This window comes from Pelodiscus sinensis, chromosome Z (assembly GCF_052426305.1).
Source record: "Pelodiscus sinensis isolate ZL-2025 chromosome Z, ASM5242630v1, whole genome shotgun sequence".
Classification (NCBI taxonomy): domain Eukaryota; kingdom Metazoa; phylum Chordata; order Testudines; family Trionychidae; genus Pelodiscus; species Pelodiscus sinensis.
In genome coordinates, this window is record NC_143085.1 from 3365476 (window position 1) to 3388660 (window position 23185).

At 43.4% G+C, this 23185-nt stretch overlaps 1 protein-coding gene across 2 annotated transcripts; it reads left to right on the top strand.

Annotated features, from left to right (window-relative positions):
- Nucleotides 1-710: 710 nt before the first annotated feature.
- Nucleotides 711-21816, top strand: LOC102445010 (solute carrier family 2, facilitated glucose transporter member 11-like). 2 transcript variants are annotated; one of them, XM_006130241.5, is made up of 12 exons: nt 711-869; nt 1835-1933; nt 5011-5171; nt 8073-8197; nt 9386-9515; nt 9705-9853; nt 12829-13016; nt 15601-15711; nt 17916-18017; nt 18281-18356; nt 20030-20157; nt 20511-21816. In XM_006130241.5, exons 1-12 carry the CDS (start codon nt 846-848, stop codon nt 20712-20714), a joined length of 1497 nt encoding a protein of 498 aa, XP_006130303.1. In that variant the 5' UTR covers nt 711-845; the 3' UTR covers nt 20715-21816. The 2 variants fall into 2 exon arrangements, with proteins under 2 accessions (XP_006130303.1, XP_075754058.1); XM_075897943.2 differs by lacking the exon at nt 15601-15711.
- Nucleotides 21817-23185: the final 1369 nt, after the last annotated feature.

Here is a 23185-nt window from a genome sequence, read left to right on the forward strand (position 1 = left end):
AGCCCCACCCCCAGCCCTGCCCTTTCTGCTAATACCCTGCCCCACATGGGAGCCAAGCCACAACTACGCGCCCCACCACAGCAAGGTGGGGCAGTGTCTGGTGTGCACCTCCCACCACAAAAGAGAGCAGGGAGGGCTGGCAGGCCCATGTGTGCGCCCTCTTCTTCCTGGCCACGGAGCACAGGGTGGGAGGGAGAGAAGCACATGGCCCCAGCTTCCCCAGCCCCAGAGCAGGAAGAGCAGACGTTGGGTTAGCAACACTCTGTCTCCAGAATGTCTACAGTAGGCGGCGTGTGGGCAGGGCCAGGCAAGAGGTTTGGGAAGTCAGAGCCTTCCCCCCACCTAGGATCCCAACCTCCCATGCTTAGAATCATGAACTGGTATCATTTCATGGTCACTTTCACCCAAGCTGCCTTCCACTGTCATATTCTCAGCCAGTTCCTCCCTATTTGTTATAATCAAACCTAGAACAGCTTCCCCCACCCAGTAACTTTCTTCATCTTCTGAATTAAAAAATGGTCTCCAGTAAATTCCAAGAACTTTTTGGATAGTCTGTGCCCTGCTGTGTTATTTTCCCAATAGCTGCCTGGGTAGTTGAAGTACCTACTGAATAACAGAATGAACACAGACAAATTTTAGGTGTACTAAACCTTATCTAATGGGCACACACAAAACCCCTAAAAACAAAGCAAACAGTACAAAGTAAAATTTAACTTTGACAGGTACAAACGGACAAGCTTCTTTTAGTCACTGGATTATACACTTAGAGAGGAACGTCCGAAACCAAACTGATAATTCAAGAGACCAGCCACAAAATAAAGAGCTAAAAAACTCTTAAACTGAAGATGGGTGACTTTCTTTCAGACGTGGTGAGTTTTCTGTCATTTATCTATGTGCCAAATACTTCATAATTCTATCTAAAAATTCAGCAGGGTGGCAGGGGAAAGAGAGAACATTGGGCAAGCTCTGTTTATTTTCATGCTTCCTGGATTTTTAGAATGGACATTAAATTTAATAATTCCATTATTTTAACCTTTTTCCCAAAATCAGAAAAGTAAATGTGATACTTGATACTATTTGCCCCTAACATTTTATTTTTCTAAATTCATATTATCCTGTTTTCAGCAATATGCAGTCAGTAAAGAATGGGCTTATTCATTCGATGTAGATAGTGACCCAAAGTTAGAAAACAAAATAAAAAGTAAATATTTTCAATCCTTAATATCTATATTTGACATAGTCCTATACAGCTGGAGAACACTTCCACTCTCAGAGAATGTCTATACTAGGAAATTATTTTGAAATAACTAAATTCAACTTAATAACTCTTGAAATAACAACATCAAAATAGTGTGTCCTTACTATGTGGAAGCCTCAAAATTAACCCGAGGCAGGCTCTATTAATGAGGATGAGCTACCTTGACTTAGCACCCGGGGAAGCACTGGGGAGTGATTAGTCAGAATGACTCTGGGGAGTAGTTATTTTGAAATAGCAGCACTGGAGTGTCCACACAACCGCTGTTTGGAAATAACTATTTCAAATTAGCGTTATGCCCCAAGGAAAGCAGGCGTACAGATTTCGAAATAAGTGGCTAACGTAGACGCTTTGCTTATAAATTTGACCTAAGGGGGTTATTTCAAAATAAGCCCTTAGTGTAGACTAAGTGAGAAATGTCCCTCTAATTCAAAACATTTCAAGTAACAATTTGTTGTTCAAATTCCCTGTTAACACATTCGAAAATCTGCTAATTTCTAAGAATTTTGTATGTGCAATGTGAGGAAGCAAGGCCAAGAATGTCCTAAACATAGTAAAAACTTCTCTTCCATCTTCCAGGTTCAGTGTCGGAAACTATTTCTACTGATCTTTCTATTGGGAATTGGGGGAACTTTCTCATACGGCTTCCAAATTTCTATGATCAGCTATCCTTCCATGGTAAGCAAAGCATCTGCAGCAATTAATTAGTGTCACATTCTGGCCTGGGAATGTTCTTCAGGACACCTTGAAATTCTTTCAACTCTTTCCTTTCTCATTCTGACAATAAAGAAGGGTAAGAATAGTTGGTAAAACCCCAAGGGATGGCCGCTTGGCAGAATTTATTCAGGGTCATGGACTTTTGTAAAGGAACCAGAGACTAACAGCACCAGAAACTTTTACTAGAAGATGAAGGCTCATGCGGACTGGCTGCTCTTTAAAATGCTTCTATTTCATTGCATGTATCCATATTTATAGGAGTCTCATATGGACCTTGATGGCACAAGTGTCCTTTATAATGAAAGAAGCAAAAAAGTGAAACAATATACAAACTAAAGCACTGAGCTATTAAAGCAAATTAAGAGCCTTCATCTCCTATACCAAAATCATCATAATGCTTCAAATGAAGGACGACAGTTCAGAATATGGAAAGAATTGATCGAACATACACTATATTTTTTTTCTACAATAAAAATTGTAGATACAATAAAGACTTCATTGTCACAGTTAAGGATAATGGGGCCTGTAATCCCCCTCCATGTTCCAGCATGGGCATCCAGTCTAAGGATATTAAGGACTAGTCAACTAGTCGATAAGCAAATACTTATCACATAGTCGAGTTGTCTAGTCAATTCCCCCCCTTGCTGCCTCTATCAAATAAGGGCAGCAAATGGGGGGGCAGGAGAGGGTACTTCAAAGGGGCAGAGTTTCAAAAGGGCAGCGCCGCACAGCTGATCCCGCACTCCGTACGGCGCTGCCCCCTTGAAACACCATCCCGGCGTTTCAAAGTGGCAGCACCGCATGGAGCTGATCACAGGCTCCATGAGGCATTGCCCCTTGGAAACCACATGACTGCGAGCATGCAGGCTGGGGACAGCTAGGACTCCCTAGCTAACCCTGGGCTCCCTGAGGCATTTCCCCCCGCTGACCCCAGGCTTCATGAGGGCACTTCTGCTCTGAAATCCATTCGGTATGTCTACACTCCACCCTAGTTTGAACTAGGGTGGCTTATGTAGGTATTCAAACTTGAAAATGAAGCCAAGGATTTAAATATCCCAGGCTTCATTTGCATGTTCCTGGGTGCTGCCATTTTTAAATGCCCCGTAGTTTGAACTACCTGCCTGCGGCTACACGCAGCACGGACTAGATAGTTCAAATTAAAGCTCCTAATTCGAACTACCGTTATTCTTCCTGCAAGGAGGTTTAACGGTAGTTTGAATTAGGAGCTTTAGTTCGAACTACCTAGTCCGTGCCGCGTGTAGCCCCAGGCAGATAGTTCGAACTACGGGGTATTTAAAAAAGGCAGCGCCCGGGAACATGCAAATGAAGCCCGGGATATTTAAATCCCAGGCTTCATTTGCAAGTTCGAATGGCTACATTAGCCACCCTAGTTCGAGCTAGGATGGCAGTGTAGACATACCCTAAGAGTCTCCTCCGCCCCACCCGAGGGGGCTCTTGTGCATTTCAAAGGGTAAGCGCCCTCATGGAGCCCAGACTCCGAAGGACTTCCTGGTGGCCCTGGGCTGTATGCAGAGTTCCGCATTCCTCCTTTGAAATGTAGAAGAGCCGCAGTGAGGCATTTCAAGGGAGGAATGTGGAAGTGCCTATTGACTAGTTGACTAGTTGATGGAAATTCCATCAACTGCTCGACACGTAAATTAGTCGCTAGTTAGCATCCTTAATCCAGTCTAGAGTCCCAGATCTTCAGCCATCAGCTGCCTTAGACAGAAATGTATTTTTCTCCCTCCATCCTGACCAGGATGCAACACCCCCATGCTGAAACCATGATACTCCCCCAGCAAGGCAGACTGTCTACACAGCCAGCTTCAGCACTGCAGCTTTGTCTTCAGAAGCTAACAACACTGTAATTGGCAACACTTACACGTCACCACACAGCTCTTAATAAGCAAGAACACTTATTCATGAGGCAAAAGCATTACAAAGAAGACCTTAACAGCACCTACCCGCATGTTAATAAGTTTACCGAAGATCGCCCCATCTCCAACACGGGCTCTGGCAACTGAACAGTTTTTCAAACTTACACAACGACTACCTATTCATCCCAAAATGTTTTTGCTCCAAACAAGAATGTTCAGTCTTATGGGGCCCTCTGTAACCCAAAGTCTTCCCAACTTTTCCATAAATATTGGGGCTCCCCTTGGATCAGAAGGAAGTCAGTTTTAACTTGGGCTATTTAACCCAAAACCCTTTATTTGTCATTTGGTCCCTGGCAAATCCAATTTGAATCAGTATATGCAAGCCTTTCTCCAGATGGAGGTAATTCATTGGAGAAATTACAACCTAAGTGAACATGTCTGACTACACTCCACTATTCTTAGTGGATTATGATCCTTCAGCCCCATAGCCATACATATAATCTTTCAATAGCACATAAATATTTGCACTAATACACTGAACTTCTAAAACACTTCAATTTAATTCAGTGAAGGAGGGGACTTGATGATTTCTCAAGGTTCCTTCCAGTTCTAGTATTCTATGGTTCTGTGATTCTATGATTTCTCAAGGTTCCTTCCAGTTCTAATGTTCTATGGTTCTATGATTCTATGATTTCTCAAGGTTCCTTCCAGTTCTAGTATTCTATGGTTCTATGATTCTATGATTTCTCAAGGTTCCTTCCAGTTCTAGTATTCTATGGTTCTGTGATTCTATGATTTCTCAAGGTTCCTTCCAGTTCTAATGTTCTATGGTTCTGTGATTCTATGATTTCTCAAGGTTCCTTCCAGTTCTAGTGTTCTATGGTTCTGTGATTTAATTCAGTAAGATCTGTGCAGCATATTATCATATTCAGGGCTCAACAAACTATAGAATCTATTCGCCCGTGGTGAGTAGATTTCAGCCGCGTGCCCCGTTTACCAGCGGCGCGCGCATGCGCAATGTGGGTCTTGCACATGCGCAGTGCGGGGCTGGCAAGCAGCTTTCGCCACCATTTGTCAAGCCCTGATCATATTTGTCATGCTTGTAACAAGGGAAATTAGTATTGAAACTCCTTCTCCTCCACCACCAATTTTTCTTTCTAGTACATCAAGAACTTCATCAATGACACCTGGCAAGAACGATACCACACTGTCGTCGATGAGCAGATCCTCACATTACTGTGGTCTTTCATTGTCTCTATCTTTAGCATTGGGGGATTACTGGGAACCATCAGCTCAAGATTCCTGTCTGCAAAATATGGAAAGTCTGTATCAAGTAAAAAAGCACTTTTTAAAACTGACCACTGTAGCAAGGTAGAAAAAATATGGTTGGCTTTGAGATTATTGTCCCTACAGAAAGGAAGAACAGTCCATATTTTCCCTGCCAGAATGTTGCATTAATTCACATATCCCTCTAATTAATGTTGTTCTATACAGTTCAGTGACAAGTTCCCTATTTTCCTCTTTTATCTAAGTTTTCAGTCCGTAATATTGATTAATACATTCACAGAGATAAGTAGATTAAAATTGACTGCGGTAAAAACAGTCTGGTGGCCCAGGACCCTGTAGTCCCATGCAGGAAATAAAATATTAATGGCTGTCAATGCTTCAAAACAGGTTGAACCTCTGTAGTCCAACACTATCAGGACTGGTGGCAAACCAGAGAACTTGCCAGACCACAGGAAGTCAATATTGTCTAGCAGCACTGGCAACACTTTTATAGCTCACTGGGCTCTGAGAAGACTCTGAGGGGTAAATCAGAGCTAAAAAACAGCACAGAACACTGAGAGCCAGGACTGGCATCTGTAAACAAATTTTATGGGATCACGGGAAACTTGGCCTCATCCATGATAAGTGGACTAAAATCATGCCGGATCACAGATATTGCCAGACTACAGAGTGCCGGACTAATGAGGTTCAACTTGTCATAGGTGCATCAGCTGCTGGAAAAGAATACTTTATGTTACTCAACTTTTTCATGAGTGAATTAAGGAAGGCACTGACCTACTCCACATGGAATACTGACTAATCCTCCTTGATCCAAAGTCTTATAGGACACAAAAACAATTGGAGAAATATGACACGCATCAACAGGGAAATTATTGTCCACTACTTCTAAATTCAAAGCAAATACTTTGGATTCCTCAGATGCTGTAATTCAACATGGTTTAATAGACTTCATCACACTTATCATACTTTTTAATAGACTTTATCATACTTACCCTTATTTGATTATCTTCACTGGCATAAATTAGCATCTTTCTTGGAAGTCTCAGCAGAAAATGAGCAGGAATGAATTAAAATGGAGATTAAGTGACTTTTTGGTCCCTCCTAAACATGGTGCAGATACATTAATGGAATAGGGTAGAGAAATTTGCACCGCAACTGGCATATGTGTGTGTTCAGTAGATAAACAGGATACTACCTATTATAATCACCAGCTACAATCTCTTTTATGAGCACTATACTCATATGAACAGAAAACATAATATCCAATAATGGATTTGACTCAATAGAAGTTGTTATGTTTCTAGGGAGGAAAGCTCTAAACTAAGAAGGATTTAGAAAATAAAATGCATGTTTATGAAATCTCCAAGGAGAAATGACTTACCAACAGTTAGAGAGACATATTGGGTGAGGCACTATCTTTTATTGGACCAACTTATACAGATGGGAAAGACAAATTTTTGAGCTCTAGTTGGCAATGACTCATGTTGGTCCTGGGGGCCTGCAAAAACCCAAGATGGGAACAACCCAGTCTCAAAGCTGCAGAGAGCCAGCTCTGCAATGAAATGTAAGTTCCACGCACTACTTCATTTTTCATCTTTTCCACCGTAGGAAAACAAACAACTACAAATGTAGCTTGAAATTTATGCAAGACGTAAATTACTTTTAAAAGAAACACATTTATAAAAGGACAAAATTCCTTGGATTTGTCCAGGGTTTGTTTGTTTGTTTTTTAAATATATACACAGGAATAAGATATGGGGACTCCAAAATATATAAAAACATAAGCAGTAAAAGGAAAAATAGAGGCACCCTGAAAAATTAAAATTCCTAGAAGGCAAGAGGGCTTGGAGGCCCCTAATTTATTGATGGAGGTTGTGTGACATCAGTACACTCTGATTATCTCCTGGTCCTGGATGTCACTGATCACAAACTTGCTATCACAGCACATTTATTTCACATGAAATCAGCCTTGACCATGACGTCGTGATGCAATATGATCAGAATATAGCAATCATACACATATGTTTTTTTAGAAAGAGTAGAGCTATGGATGACTCTGGTGGAATTTCATCACTTTCTTTGGAAGTAGTATAGACTATTACCATGCCATTTTAGAAGAAAAAAAATGAGTTCTCAAATTCAAGATGACTAGGATGAATGAGTCTCAGAGAGTTTCTAGTATAAAAATCTTTCCTTTCATCCAGTGGTACGGTCCCCAGGCACTTTTCACCCCATGAGACAGATTTTCTGATATACATCCTCATAGCACTGTTCAATTTTAGAGCATTTTTGAGGGTGGTGAGCTATTTCTGACAATTGGATAATACCGAGAGAATAATACATGCAAGACAGGGAGGGGAAAATCATCCCAAGCCTTCCTCCTTCGCAAGCTGATTAAATATGCATGAGCCAGGGGAATAAGCTCTGACTTCAGTAGGAATGCTTTCTGATTTTGCTGGGATGCTTTCCCCTTTGCAGGCATTAGACCAGTGTTTCTTAAACTTTTTAAGACCGAGGAACCCCAAACAATAATTTATTTTGTGAGGAACACCAAGGATTTTTTGTTGAGCCAAAAAAAAAAAGTTAGAGAAAAAAAAGGTCTCCTGCCCCTATAAAGGCAGCCATTTTGAATTCTGTTGTTCTCCTTGGCACACCTCCAACTACCTCACGGCACACCGCTGTGCCGCGGAACACAGTTTAAAAAACACTAAATTACAGGAAGTTTGGGAGAGGGAGGCACTAACTTTGAGTATCAATTTAAGTAATGTCTCAGCAGCACAGAATAAGCAACTATTAGGTCCCCCTTGCAAATTCTGAATTCAGTGATAAAATCACCACTATCTGCATGTTCAGAAGATAAAAAACAGAAGGCATTAGGGGAAAGCAAGAGCGGTGGTGTTACCTGTTTTGTGAACGTCTTTTATGTGCTGTTACAGAAAGAAATGTCTAATATACAATAACCTGGTTCTGATAGCAGCTGCATTACTCTGGGGCTTCAGTAAGATGGCAAAATCCTTTGAGATTATTTTGATTGGACGTTTCCTTTGCGGGTTTAATTCAGGTAGGTTGTGCTTCATTTTTAATTGTATAATAATCATGCGGGATTTCCCTGGATTTTGCATGGCTGTAAAGCAGAGGCAGGATAAACATTCCTAAGTGTCCAAATGAAAGGGGTCCGTAAATTGTTATAGGGTGAAAGAAAAGAGACGATAACCCAAGGAATGTGGGATGAAGGAGTTAAGAGAGAGAAATGAGAGAATGTGTTTGACTGCTTAAGACTACTTTTCCACATAATAATATTCCAGGCTAAGGGAAAACACCCTGGAAGGGTGAACTTTAAAAAAACAGATAATAAAACTGACTACTAAAATATTGCAGGCTTGCAAATAATAAATAAATACAATGCCAAATATATAAATAAAAGGTTCACTTCATATAGCTAGTATCATGCCCAGATTGAAAAGTTTTGCCTCTTTTATCCTTTATCTCTCCCTATGTTTATCAAAATTATGCTTTAGTCTGACTACACTCTGGCTATGTCTAGATTACATCCCTTTCCTCGAAAAAGGGATGTAAATTAGACACTTCAAAATTGCAAATGAAGCCATGATTTAAATTTCTCACACTTCATTTGCATAATGGCGGCCGCAGGGTTTTTTTCGAAAAGGGGCTTTTCAAAAGAAAAATGGCAGTTTAGACGGGGTTCTTTCTAAAATAAAACCCTTTTTGAAAAGATCCTGTACTCCTTAAAAAATTAGGTTTACAGGATCTTTCGAAAAGGGGTTTTTTGTCGAAAGACCCCCATCTAAACAGCTGTTTTTCTTTCGAAAAGACCCTTTTCGAAAAAACCTTCATTATGCAAAATGAAAAACCTCCATTATGCAAAGGGAGCACAGGAAATTTAAATCCCGGCTTCATTTGCAATTTCAAAGTGTCTAATTTACATCCCTTTTTCAAGAAAAGGATGTAGTCTAGATACAGCCAGAATATAGGAACAATATCAGTTACATTTGTTATTTTTTAAAGAGTAATCCAGAATTCACTCTATTTTTTAATTTGTAAAAATGAATTTTGACCTTTCTTATTTTCCACTCAGCCAGAACAATTCTCCTTTTCACATTAGTTTGTGATACACAGAACTAAACCTACTTCCATTGACATTAATGGCGAAGCCACTAATTTCTGTGGGACTCCAGTTCCATTCCCCCTCTTTTAAACAACTTTGTCCTTTGTCTCTTCCCCATTCAAGGTTTGGGTTGCTGTTTACATGGCCAGTATGTGGGAGAAATTTCCCCTAAGAAGCTGCGTGGATTTACAAGTGCCACTCTCACTCTTTTTTTAATCATGGGGAAATGCACAGGCCAAATTGTAGGACTAAGGTAAAATAAATGTATTAAGCTTCACATCTACATTCCTGGGGCTGGTGGTGGAGAGGGGTTTCTATTCATTCTTTATCTATCCATTGTTATCCCGTATACTTTAACTCAGTCACCCCATATATCACTCAAATATATTTGGTAAGGTTCCCAGAACTGTTTGGATTCTTGTTTTAACCCTATGCTCTCTAGAGAACTTTTCGGAACGGAATCCTTGTGGCCTTTACTGATGTCAGTCAGTGGAACCGTAGCACTGGTGCAGTTGGTCATGCTTCCATTTTTCCCTGAGTCTCCACCCTACCTCCTGATGCAAAAGGGAGATATGGAAAGCTGCCAGAAAGGTAACATGGACAGTCTTATCTCTCACTTTTTTCTAGCTCCTTCTATGCATTTACTCAAGCTGGAATTTTGGGAAAGAATCCTATATGTATTTTGAAGTCACAAAATACCATGTGTACACTATCAATTGTCATTCTGTTGTCAGGAGAGTTCAAATACAAGTTTCAGAGGGGGTTAACATGACTGTTAAAATTAGTGACCTCTAATTCTTTACTCTGATATATAAATCATGCAACATTAACATTAAGGCTATACTGAGTTGTGGTTATACTCAGAAAAGTGAAAGAATGGCATCTTATTACTGAACAGAAATATGATTTCTGTGTGTTTTCTCAGCTGCGGAATTTTTTTAAATTTTGTTGGGAAGGCCTAATATGCATCATCCTGAACAGCTAACCAATAATAACACTTCACAGCACAATCAATGGATAGTAACTATGACTAGTGGTGGTGAAAGTAATTTAACATTTCTTACAGGTACTCTCCTGTAACAACCCAGGTCCCTGCCAGCTCTTTAAATAGCTCCCTACGGGCTTTTGCTGCAGCCAGCTTCTGCCAGAGTTACACACCAAAGTGCACCCGTGTCCTTTCACCTCTGTTAAGACTGAGGAATGAATTAATTTATTTCAAATTAAACACTTTTATTTTGTATAGTCTTTCATAATAAAAGTATCCCAAAATACTATCCCAATAGACACTAGATAAGTTAAACCAATGAAAGAAGAAGAGAGAAACAAACAGGCACAGCCAACCAACAATTTTAAAAATAACATGATATAAAGGCAAATGAAAGAGGCAAAGAAGTAAAAGAAGACAGTTTCAGCAAGCAGGAAATGGAAGGGAAAGGGCTGTTACACCAGCAGTGTGAAGGCTGTGAAAGGAAGCAGAACAGATATTGTTAAACAAAGTAGCTAGAGGGAGAGAAGGAGCGTAGTAAAAATGGATTAAATGTGGGAAAATTATAATATAGCCCACAGTGGGAAACACTAATTCAATAGTGAATGATGAAGAAAATTAGAAAAAACAAATGCCAAAAGAGACACATGGAAGATAGTGGTACAGCAAGTGAGATAACCTGAAATAAATACTTATCACCAACATCACACCCCACAACAGAAACACTAACCCAGGAACTAAGCCCTATAATAAACCCTGTTGCCAACTCTGCCTACACATCTACCATAGTGACGCAATCCCAGGACCTAACCACATCAGCTATGCCATCAAGGGCTTGCTCACCTGCACATCTGCTAATATGATACATGTCATCATGTGCCAGCATTACCCCCCTGCCACGGACATTGGACAAACCAGACTGTCTCTATGCAAAAGAATAAATGGACACAAATCAGATGTCAGCATTAGTAACATTCAAACATCGGAGGGAAGCCCTTTAACCTGCCTGGACACACAGTTTCTAATTAGCAAGTTGCCATTCTTAGGGGAAAACAAACAAACAAAAACTTTCAAAAACCTTCAAGGGGAAACCGCTGAGCTGGAATTCATATGCACACTTGATACTGTCAAAAAGGGCCTGAATAAAGACACAGAATGGCTCCCTCATGACAAATAATTTCCCCTTCAAGTATTCTCATCTTTTCATCACTATTGGAGGTGAGCCACATCCACCCAGACTGAATTAGCACTAATGTTGCACTCCCATCTCTGTATCCTTGCCTTTCTGTTGTTATAAGCATCTGAGGAAGTATGCTGGATCTTACAAAAGCTTATGCCCTAATAAATTTGTTAGTCATTAAAGTGCATCTAGATTCATTGTTGCTTTTATTCTACTTCCTGACATATAAATTATACATCCTTACACATAATTTCTCATTTTGGCCCCTTTGAGTGGGACTGTGTTTGACTGGTGTATAATACACAGCAAGGAGATAAAAGAAGGTGTGTGTAACCCTCACCGTAAGGAAGAATCCTTCATCTTAATTTTAAATTAATTAGATTGATCCTCCTAGTAAGCATTTTTTGCATCTCTTTCCACCCCTTGGCTGTGTCTAGACTGGCCAGTTTTTCTGGAAAATCAGCCGCTTTTCCGGAAAAACTTGCCAGCTGTCTACACTGGCTGCTTGAATTTCCACAAAAGCACTGACAATCTCATGTAAGATTGTCAGTGCTTCTTGCGGAAATACTATGCTGCTCCCACTCGGGCAAAAGTCCTTTTGCGCAAAACTTTTGCGCAAAAGGGCCAGTGTAGACAGCTCAGATTTGTTTTCCGCAAAAAATCCCCGATTGCGAAAATGGCGATTGGGGCTTTTTTGTGGAAAAGCGTGTCTAGATTGGCACAAATGCTTTTCCGCAAAAAGTGCTTTTGCGGAAAAGCGTCTGTGCCAATCTAGACGCTCTGTTCCGAAAATGCTTTTAACAGAAAACTTTTCTGTTAAAAGCATTTCCGGAAAATCATGCCAGTCCAGACGTAGCCCTTGTGTATAACTTATACCAACTTATATTTTCTGAGATTCAGTGGCCCAAATGCAGAGCTGATGTATAATGAGTGAAAATAGGTCCGAGTCTGATGGAGTTGATACTAAATTGTAAATTTAGGCTGCTCTATGTTTACATAATTTCACATCTTCTGTTGGCCCAATGATAGTGCTATTGTTAGTGTTCCTGGTAGCAGGCACTACCAAGTGCAGGAAGTAAATGATGCTGAAGAGATCAATATCTAACCTCCACCCACCTATACATTACATAGCCTAACCCAGTTGGGTTCATGTCACAGATCTACCATTCTCTTCTCCCTTCTTCTCTTCTTCTAACCCAAATTCAAAAGATCTGGACTCTTTTGGCACCTAGAAGGAGAGAGGATTTTCACTAACTGATCCATGGCCACGCATGGAGAACCCAATGAATCCACTGATGGGTTGTTAAAGGACCAGGAGGCTGACAAAAGCAGATCAAGGAGCAAATTTAAGAAGTTCACCTGTTCATTGCCGAATAATTTTGAGATTTTTTTCCTTTACAGCTTTGAGGCAGCTTTGGGGGGAAGGGAATCATCAAGGAGCTATTGACGACATGGTGAAGGAGCAGGCTACAATGAAAAAAAACAAACCCATGAGTATCCTGGGCCTCATAAAAGACCGGTCTATGCGATATCAGCTATGTTTATTGATCGTCCTGACGGCTTCCATCCAGCTTAGTGGCGTCAGTGCAGTTAAGTATTCTCCTCTCTTTAAACTTTAGTGTATTGCTGAGGAATAGGGATGTGAACGGGTAACCTGTTAACCTTATCAGGCGCTGGTTAACCAGCACTTAGGAGCAGCTCCCCAGATCCGCCAGCCCTGAAGGGCCCACTGCAGGGCCAGAGGAGGTGGCAGCTAGAGCTGAGGGGGCCAGCAGCAGCCCCACATGGCGGGGGGAGAGGATGGAGGTGGCCCCATGAGGTGGGGGCTGCTCTCGGTGGGCTGCAGCGGTCCTCTCCCTCTCCCACTGAATCGATTAACTGATTAAACCCAAGTTTTAACTGGTTAAAACAGGATTTTACATCCTTACTGAGGAACCAACTTATTGTAATATCAGGTGTATTCAAAGATATGAGGCGAACTCACATAGTCTAGTGGTTCCACAAACATTAATGCAGCCAAAAGCGGCGACCACACGGCTCTGCCTCCCCTGAAGATACAGACCAGCACGTGTTCCATCCGCACGTTTGTTCCATTTTCCAGTCCCCTTCACCTCTTCCAAACCGTGCCCACCAGTGACTCAGCAAATCAGCGGGGAAGCTCATTGCAATTTGCACACTTAGGAGGGAGAGGAGTATAAAATGAATTTGAAAGGCATCAAATCTAAAATGGACCGAGGCATTATTTTTAAAATAATGCATCATTAATACACTCAACTCACTGCCACATAGCATCATAAGTCCAAGAGCTTAGCAGGACTAAAAAATGACTGGACATTTATATGGATTTATATGAAAATATCCTTGGTTCAGTATATATATTTGCAATTTACAGAGTTACATATAACCACAAGTTTCAGGATATGTGTCAGCAACTAAATGATGGGATTTAGGAAGAATCTTCTGTTACCAGCATTTTATACTATAATTGTCCATTATATGGGCTTGTATGAGGAATAAGGGTTATTTTGAGAGAAGGGTTTTCTCTCAAAATAACCGCGTCTTAACAGCGGCTGTTATTTCAAAATACTGCCATTTCAAAATAGCGCCATAACGCAAATATGCAAATGAAGCACAGGATATTTAAATCCTGGCTTCATTTGCAATTTCAAATGTCTTCATTTGCATCCCTCTCTCAAAAGAGGGAGCAAGTGTGAACATACCCTTAGAGACTAACAAAAATATGTATCGTACCATGAGTTTTCATGGGCACAACCCATTTATTCAAAAGAGATGAGTGTTGTTAATTATACATTTTTTTTCTTCAGCCAGAAAACTTGGACCAGATCTGGTGTGAATCGATTCAGCCCCATTAACTTTAATGAAGTTATATCAGATTTACACCAACTGAGAATCTGTCCTGTAGTCTTTCTAAGGGTGACAGGCTTTGTACCCTTGCATTACGGGAATCTGACATTTAGCAAGCCTGCAGTTAAATGTCCGCGTCTCAGTCTTACTCACCTCATTTATCCACAATGCCCCTGAATTCCAAGGAGAGCTGTGAATGAAAGCAGGAAAAGGGTTGACCTTTCCATTCATTTTTCCTGATTCTCAGTTTTTTATTTACATTCCAGGAGGCCACTTAGAAAGACAGGCAAAGTTTACTGAGCTCAGAATGGAAGGTGAACGTGCCTTAGAATTACAATATTTTTCTATTGCTATCTTACCGTAAAATGTCGAGTATAATGCGCACTTTTTTCACGATCAAAGCCGGGGTGCCCATTATATATAGGAGTTAATTTTTTAAGTTTTAAGCTGACAAACATGTAAGTAGCCCTGGGCCAGGGAACTCCCCCTGTCCTCTGCACAGAAACATTCCCACTGCAGTGCGGCATGGGGGCTGCCGCCTCTCCAGGCTCACGGACAAGGCAAGAAGCCGGCGCTGCCGCCAGACTGCAGCGCCCTGGCTCGCTGTCTGCCCGGTGCTCCTTCAGGCTGCGGCAGGCGCAAGCTTGGTGCAGTGCAAGGGCAGCTGTCTGGAGGGCAGGTTTCAAACTCCGCCACCAGCTCCCTGGGCTGCACGTGCATTTTCGGGGTGAGCCTGCAGTGGGAGCAGCACGTCCCTCCCTCCCGCTCTTCTGCTGCCCGGGGCCGGCTCCGGAAAGTGGGCGAGGCTGGGCTTGGTGCTGGTGGGTCGGCTCCTGGCTGCGGGCTGCACACAAGCTATATAGGAGTATAGATATATAGGTGCTGTGTAGGTGTGCATTTTATATAGGAGTTCAGATTTTTTCATTATGCTAAGATTCAAAAGTCAGGGTGCGTGTTATACATCGGTGCGCATTATACTCGAGACTTTACGGTAATTCAAAACCACTCAAGTAGCTTGTAATTCCCCACCTCCTGCTTTTGTGATTCGTCATAGTAATAGACTTTTGTATGTCCACAAAGCTGGAAAGCTCTTTCAGTAACAAAACTTCTTCCACTGAAGCTATTAAAATCTGTTCCCACATAAACAGCCTGACATAAATGTAGAGTAAGAGCTGAATATTAACTTGACTATGAAGTACAAACCAGATAAGCGGTCAGTAGGTGAGAAGCATTCTCTCCGAAATCTGGCCCATTACTCACAGGTGTGCATCAGTGATGTTTTTTAAAATGCTGTTCCTTTCATCCCAGATCTATTTCTACGCCTTTGATGTGTATCAGACAGCTGGATTTACTCAAGATTGTATCCCCTACATATCACTGGGGGCCGGGGGGTGTGAGTTCTGCGCTGCCATAGTGTGTGTAAGTTACATTGCAGTGGAAATTGACAGATGGAAAATTTCCACAAAATGGGTGAGGGGTGATTCTCTGAATCAACGAAAAGGGAGATTTTATTTCTGCAGAAGGTGTTCCCCCCTATGAAGTGGTGGACTTCTCTCCCATTCTTTAGTTGCATCTGGATAGACAAGGCCACCATTTTGATTAACTCTTGGCCCAAGCAAGTTTAGATGACACGACAGAATAAAAGCCAGCAGACACAAGTGCCTGCCCTACCCTCGTGCTTCCATCATCCTTCTTGCTGGAGGACCTCCCCTCGTGGCAGTGCAATGGAGGGAAATTATAATTTAAAAAATGCTCTGGCATTGGGATCCACAAAGGGCATTGCATGCCCAGCTAGCAGTAACACAATTTACTAGAACACCTGTAGGACAGGGAGAGCTTCCTCAGAGGTACGGTGAAGTATGGTAAGTGGAAAGAAGAGGTGGCAGAAGAACCTCAATAGAACTGAGGCACAGGTGAGGACCAGGCCTCTCGCGCCTCGTAACTCCAGGTTACGTGCCCCTGATTCTCTGACAATCTCTCGACCGGCATGCTTAGCTCATCCCATGGTCCCACTCGGTGTCTACTCAAAGAGAGCTCAGCCAATGGAATTCACCTTTCTAGGCATTCCAGGGAGGAATTTACACAACAAAGGGCAGAACGGGCACTGGGAAAGGACATAATTTCTGTGCCACATCTCTTCTCATGTGGGAGGGACACCCGTTGCCAGTTCCATGAGGCACTTGCTAGGAAAAGATTTGGAATCAGTGAGAACTAGAGACATTAAATTTAGATTAAACAGCTGATCGAGTAGTCGATGGAATTTCAGGGCATCCCTTCTCTCGCCTTCCTAATGCCAGAGGCTGCTCCATCCCTTGGAAAACTAGTGTTGGCCGTCCAGCTGCTCCAAGGGTGGGCAGGACTCAAGCTTGCCACTCTGTGCTCCCCAAACAATTATCCTAGCTGCTAGGCCACTTCAGAACTTACCCCACCACTTCACCTTCAGGCCTTGATAAGGAGGGACGGGCACTTGCTATCCCGCTGTACCTCTGCCTTTGAAATGTACAATAGCTACCCGCAGGTCTTGAACATTGCAAAGGAAGAGGTGCAGTGGGGAACCCACGCAAGGGGGGACTGAAGCAGTTCCCACTCACACGGGGTCCCAACTGCTGCGCCTGTCCCTTTGCAATGAACAAGAGCTGCCCGGGGCTCCTATCCCATTGTTTGATAGGTTGTTCCACCTTGCTTTCTATTACACTCATCCTTTCCCCTGCTGCACCTCTGCCTCCCCTACCTCCCACTCCTGAAGAGATAGTGCTGGGGGAACCAGCTTTTAAGACAGCTCTCCCTCAACACCAGCTCCTGCTCCCCCCCTCCTTGCTGCCTCTGTTTCAGAGGCAACAAGGGGGAGGGCGGGGAAAGGCTAATTGAGTAGTCATCCATTGACTAGCTGAATAGTCACTTACATCCCTAGTGAGAACTACAGAAGAGACAGGTTCTGCACCACGGTTCCACTAGTGCTCTTTTCCACAGATTACAAGACCAGAAGGGACCACACTAACCCTAGTCTGCACTCCTGCATAATACAGGCAATAGGACTTGCCTGAATTAGCTCTTGTTTCACCTACAGCATCTCTTTTAAGAAAGACTTCCAATCTCGATTTTAAAAAGTTTCCAGTGATGGATCCAATAATTAATTAACCTCACTATTAACAACTAGTGCCTTATTTCAAATCTAAATTTGACGCGCTTCCCCCGCTCAGACGACCTTTAGGCCATTAAAGCAGCATGGAGAAAGCAAAGTAAGAAGCTGCATTCAGAATGGAGATTTGCTTGATGAGGTCAAATAGCTTATTGCGCCATTGCAGTTAAGCAACATGTTATCTTTGACACTTTTTGTAGGGATTATTTTTCCTGTACCACTCTAGTTTTCATACTGGCAGTGGCTATACGGGAAGCCAGACACAGTAAGAGGAAACAGAAAGAAAGGCCTACCCCAGCATCCCAAACCGAAACACAATAGCAGGATGTAAAAAACCCCAATGAAGCCTGGAACCTGATTACAAATTCATGGCCCTATTACATGCAAGATAGATTAATCCTGTTTATGTCGCCCCAATCCCCCCCAAAAATAGGAAAGGTGGTTCTAATGTCTGACTGTTACTTTTGCATTTTGTGCCCTTCAGAGCTTCATGGTCGATAAGTTTGGCAGAAGGATGCTGTTCTTGTGGGGATATGGACTAATGGTTTTGGTACTCGTGCTCCTCACAACAACTCTCTCCTTGCAGGTAAAAAACCAGCTCCCTTTCTCTGTGTCCTTTACCAATAACTTTCCCAGCTGGGATTCTTGTCTCCGAGAACACATGCTGTCTACTGCGGCACTCAGTCAGTGTGTTCTCTTTGAGGCTTGCAGAACAGTCACCTCCGAAAAAGGAGAGACCTTGAGATCCCCTTAAGGTTTTCCAGATCCTGCTGGCAACAAGAAGTCAGCCTGGAAGTCTAGGAAGGTATCAACAAAGACTCACCACTATCCCTTTGTCTTCCCCTTTAGCATCAGTTCTTCTGGATGCCGTACTGCAGTGTCGTTCTGCTTTTCCTGTTCATTATCATCTTTGCAACTGGGCCAGGTTAGTACCTGGACGTGAGGAGAGAGAGAGAGACTGAGGAATCCAAATACACTAACATGGAGGGACTATACGCAGATAATGGAAACAATGAGATGAAATAGAATCTGATATTTTGCACAATGACAGCCGGAGTTTGGTACTCGGGTTAATACTAAGTACTATCACTCACCCCTCCCCCTCAGCAAGGCCAAATGGCCCTTCAGGCACCATGTTCGAGCCATGTTCCTTCCTTTCCCAAGGTGTCCCCCATACAGGGGGCTGGCACAGCAAACAGCCATCTTAGCGGCTCTGTATTGCCTGGGAACAAAGCGGCCCCAGACGCCAAGCCCAGGGTGGCCTGAGGGATTACTTGGGGGCCTGGTGTGGGGTGGCAGCAGGGATCGCATGCACCGCCACCCCCCTCCCCCCACTGTGGCCGTGAGAGCCAGAGCCACTCTGCAGCCTGCCCCGCCCACGATACCACCCTCTCCTGGCTAGATCAGCGAGAAGCAGGTGCCCCAGCTCCGGCCCAGGGTGCTCCCCTCCCCACCGCCACAGTGAAGCGGAGCACAGCAGAGTGGGACAGGCTGTCTGGTCGCTTCAGCTCCCACTGCCGTGGTGTGTGCAGGAGGGGGGGCCAATCCCAGCTGTCACCCCATGCTAGACTCCCCAGGAATCCCCCAGTTTACATCTGGGGGGGGCTTTGGGCAAGGGAGGGAGCAGGGGCAGAGCTTGGAGAAAGGGGTGGAGTGGGGTTAGGGAGGGGTGCGGCATAGCCCGCATTAAGGGGGCTGCCCTGGGACCCACACCTGGGGCACCGAGGAGATGTCCCAGGCCCCACATCCCGCTAGGGACAGCCCTTCCTGGGAAACACCCTTACAATAGAGCTGTTCTTTGAAGGCTAATTCTACTAACTATACACTCCTAAGACTCACTGTAGAGCAAATATGAAGCATGAAGGTTCTTACATTATAAATGTTACTGGCATGATCTTGATTTGCTCACACCTTTATAAGTTAAACTTAAAAAACAAGGAATAGTCTGATAGCGCTTTATAGACTAAAAAAACATGTAGATGACATCATGAGCTTTCGTGGGCACAGTCCACTTCTGCAGATGACCGGAGTATTGGATGTCCAGGACCAAAAAAAATAGGGGAGAAATGGGGGGGGAAGGAAAGGCAAAAATAGGAGAGGAGGACAAGAAGAGGCAGTGGGTAAAAAATATATCAAAGGGAAAGTCGAGCTGGAATGTAATAGGAAAAACAAAAAGTTTCTAAGTACCTAAAGGATGGATAGTCAAAAGAGGCAGTTTCTAAACAAGTTGCACTGTCATAAGTTCTTTCAAATGACACTGATCAAAAAGGAAGTTTACGACTGGAAAAATCTGAGTTCCTCCACTAGGAAAGACAGAAAAAGAACTTGCCACTGAAAATACTACTGGTTGTGTATGGCTGATGAGAACTGAACACCTCTGATTCTTTTTTCCCCATCTGAGACCAGTGTAAACTAGTGGTAATGCCACTGATGTAAATGGAATTATACCAGTCTAAAACTGGAATGAAATTAGAATCCGGTCTGATATCTGTAAACATTACACTAACATGTCACTGGATTTCAATAGCTTAGAAGTGAATGAGCATTTTATTTTTGTTACTATTTAATTATTATTCTGAGAAATCTGCTCTTCTCCAGCTGGAGCGTTTTTCCCAGTCATGGCTGACCTCTTCACCCAGTCATCCAGATCATCCGCATTTGTGATTTCCAATTCTCTCCACTGGACAGGACTCTATGTGATTGGGATGATTTTCCCTTATGTAGTGGTAAGTGAATCTAAACTAAGCTCTTCTTGAGGGGACCTGATTAATCTTTTTTTTTAAAGGAGACTATTTATGTGCCATACAGTGGCATCCCAATACACTAGCATACCATTTGCCGGGGTTTTGGAACAATCATAACACCCTGGCTTCCTAGCCAGGGACAGACGTACCTTATCACTGATATCAGCCCCTGTCCCTGAGGTGAAAAGTGTGAATTTGCTCACTTCATCCAGTGCCTTGTATTATCCTATCAATCACCATTTGAAATTAAGATAGCTCCTTTAAAAATTCCCAAGCCAGAACAGTCCAGAATAAACAAGGAAGAAAATTAACTTTTTTTTCTCCTTTGGTTTCAGAGGAGCCTTGGTACTTTCTGCTTCCTCCTTTTTATGGGCTTCATTTCTATAACATGGATTTTCATCTATCGGTTCCTTCCAGAAACAAAAGGCAAATCTCTCATGGAAATCAAAGAGGAATTCAGTCATTTACATTTCAGGAAGAAATATGTCCAGGGTAGGGAAGAGAATCCTGACAGGCATGTCACATGCACCAAGCTATAACTGGACAGAAGAGTGTTTCTTAATAGCACAGAAAATAGCGTTACTCTGAGATGACTATAAAAGAGGATTAGCTTACATATTTTACTCCTGTTATTCTGTATTCCATATGCATTTCATCATGCACCCAGACTTACTAGCATATCACCCCCATGTGATTCAGTAATATGAGTATCAGAGGAATAGCCAAGTTAGTCTGAATCTGCATATACAACGAGAAGTCCTGTGGCACATTATAGACTAACAGATATATTGGAGCATGAGCTTTCATGAGCATAGACCCACTGCGTCAGATGCACAAATAATAATCATAGTATATATTTTAGAAATGTGTGTCTGTCTGTCTGTCCGTCTATATGTGTCCATTTATTCAAGAACTCCTCCTAACCTGTAAGAGCGAGGACCACCACCTTTCATCCTAACTTAAAGCAAGGTCAGGGTTTGCTTGTGCCAGGACAATGGGATGTGCTTGGAATGGGATTGCTTCTCATCAAACGAAAAGAGGGGAGTGTGATAGCAGAGACAGTTATACTCACGCATGACCCCATGGGGGGGCAGCAAACACAGAGGACACTTATGAATGACTAGAGAAGGACTCATGAATGACTATAGCGTTCCAGCCCCTGGGAGCAGCTGCTGGCCAGCAGCATGCCCTCCCCTCCCCCCACGTCACAATTGGGGCATAGGGGCTGACTGTGCCACGTGGCCCCCACCTCATCCCAGGCCAGACCTGGGGAGACCCCAGAGGGCAGGCTGTGCTTCCCTTCCCCCAGCCCAGGGAGAAGCCGGCAGCGGGTCTGTGCACTCCCATCTGTCCTGGCGGGCCCCGGGAGAAGCCGCCAGCCACTCCCACTCCCTACCCTAAGCCCTCCACCCCTGACTCTCTACACCCTCTTCTGAACCCTCCCCCCTGCCCTGAGTCCCTCCTTACCCCTCTAGCCTGACTCCTGGGCCCTCCACTCCTCCAGCTTCCTGCCCTGAGCCTGCTACACCCCAAATCACTGCCCTGGCTCCCACACTCCCCATACCTCCAACCCCCTGCTCTGAAGGACTTCAGAAACACTGGGCAAATCTTCCAGTAGGAAATAAATAAGTATATGCCTGACTGTGTTGCCCTGTTGGTCTCTGTGATTATGCTGTCCTGTGGTTCAATAACCATGTCGATGGAGCACACTTTCATCCAAAGTGAGTAACTTGCAGACAATTCTGGATCTGAGAGCCCACGTTTAATCCAACAGAATATCACTTACAATTTGATTCCTGAAGCATCATTTTTCCTATCCTACAACGCAGACATAACTGTGCTGACACGCGTCCTCCGGCCATGCTAACCCTTGCCCAATCACTGACAATGAGAGCGGCCAGGAGCTTACTGACAATATTTTTTGATAGAAAACACCCATTTGTGGAGAAGGTTTATCAGGTCCAGGATGAGATTTCTGCAGTGATTTGAATCTGGGTCTCCAACGTGGCAAGCAACTGCCTTAATCAATGGGTGCTATACCAAGTATTCAAATCGGGGGCTTCTATATCCCAGGTCAACACACCAACCACTGAGCTATAGAGGGAGGGGCCAACAGACTTGCCAGGCCACTGAGCAAGGAGGGGGAGGCCAGCTCCATGGTCCCAGAAGGGGGGGGCCTTGGATGGAAGGGGTGGGGCTGAGGGCAGCCCTCCATACTGTGCAGAGATGCCCCTCCCCCACCCAGCCCTGAAAGCTGCTCTGAGCAGACTGCTCAGTGCTCCAGCGGCGATTTAAAGGACCCAGGTCCCTGGCCGCCACCAATCCTGCACCAATCCTGCAGCGGCGTCAAGGAGCCATGGGCCCTTTTGCCATTGTCTCCTTCCCTCCACCGCCCATCGGCAGCCGTGACTATAGAGCCAGTCTCTCGTGTTCCCCATTGTGTTGGAACTGCTCAATTTTGTATAAATAATTAAATATTCATTGGCCAGACAAAGAAAGACACTGAATTGGAACAGAGATTTGTACCAGCATTCCTGTTTTGTGGGGGCATTCACCTACCATTGGGCTATCAGCTATTCTGTGGTCTGTCTGTCTGTCTGTCTGTCTCTCTCTCTCTCTCTCTCTTTCCCCGCAAAACATTTCAAAAGCTCCTGTTTCCATTCTCCACTTAAATAAAAACAAAGTTCTTAGAGCTCCATTTTTTAAGAATCAACTTTTCTTTTCCATCAGACTTCCTGAAAATATTTTAATTCAGTGCAAACAATACCAATACCAGGAACAATTTTATGCTGAGTCACTTCCCTAATCGCAGATACTCAGAATTCCCTCCCCTGCACGTCGAACACTGCCCTTTGGGACATTAGCAAAACTACTGATTGGAACTGACATTTGGAACACAGGTCAAATCTGAAAAATGCTCATGTTTTGGCAGCAGTTTTCTAAGAAAAGTGTGTTCAGGTGACTGGAATAGCAGGAGGGCATAACGCATGTATGCTTGTTGGACAGCATG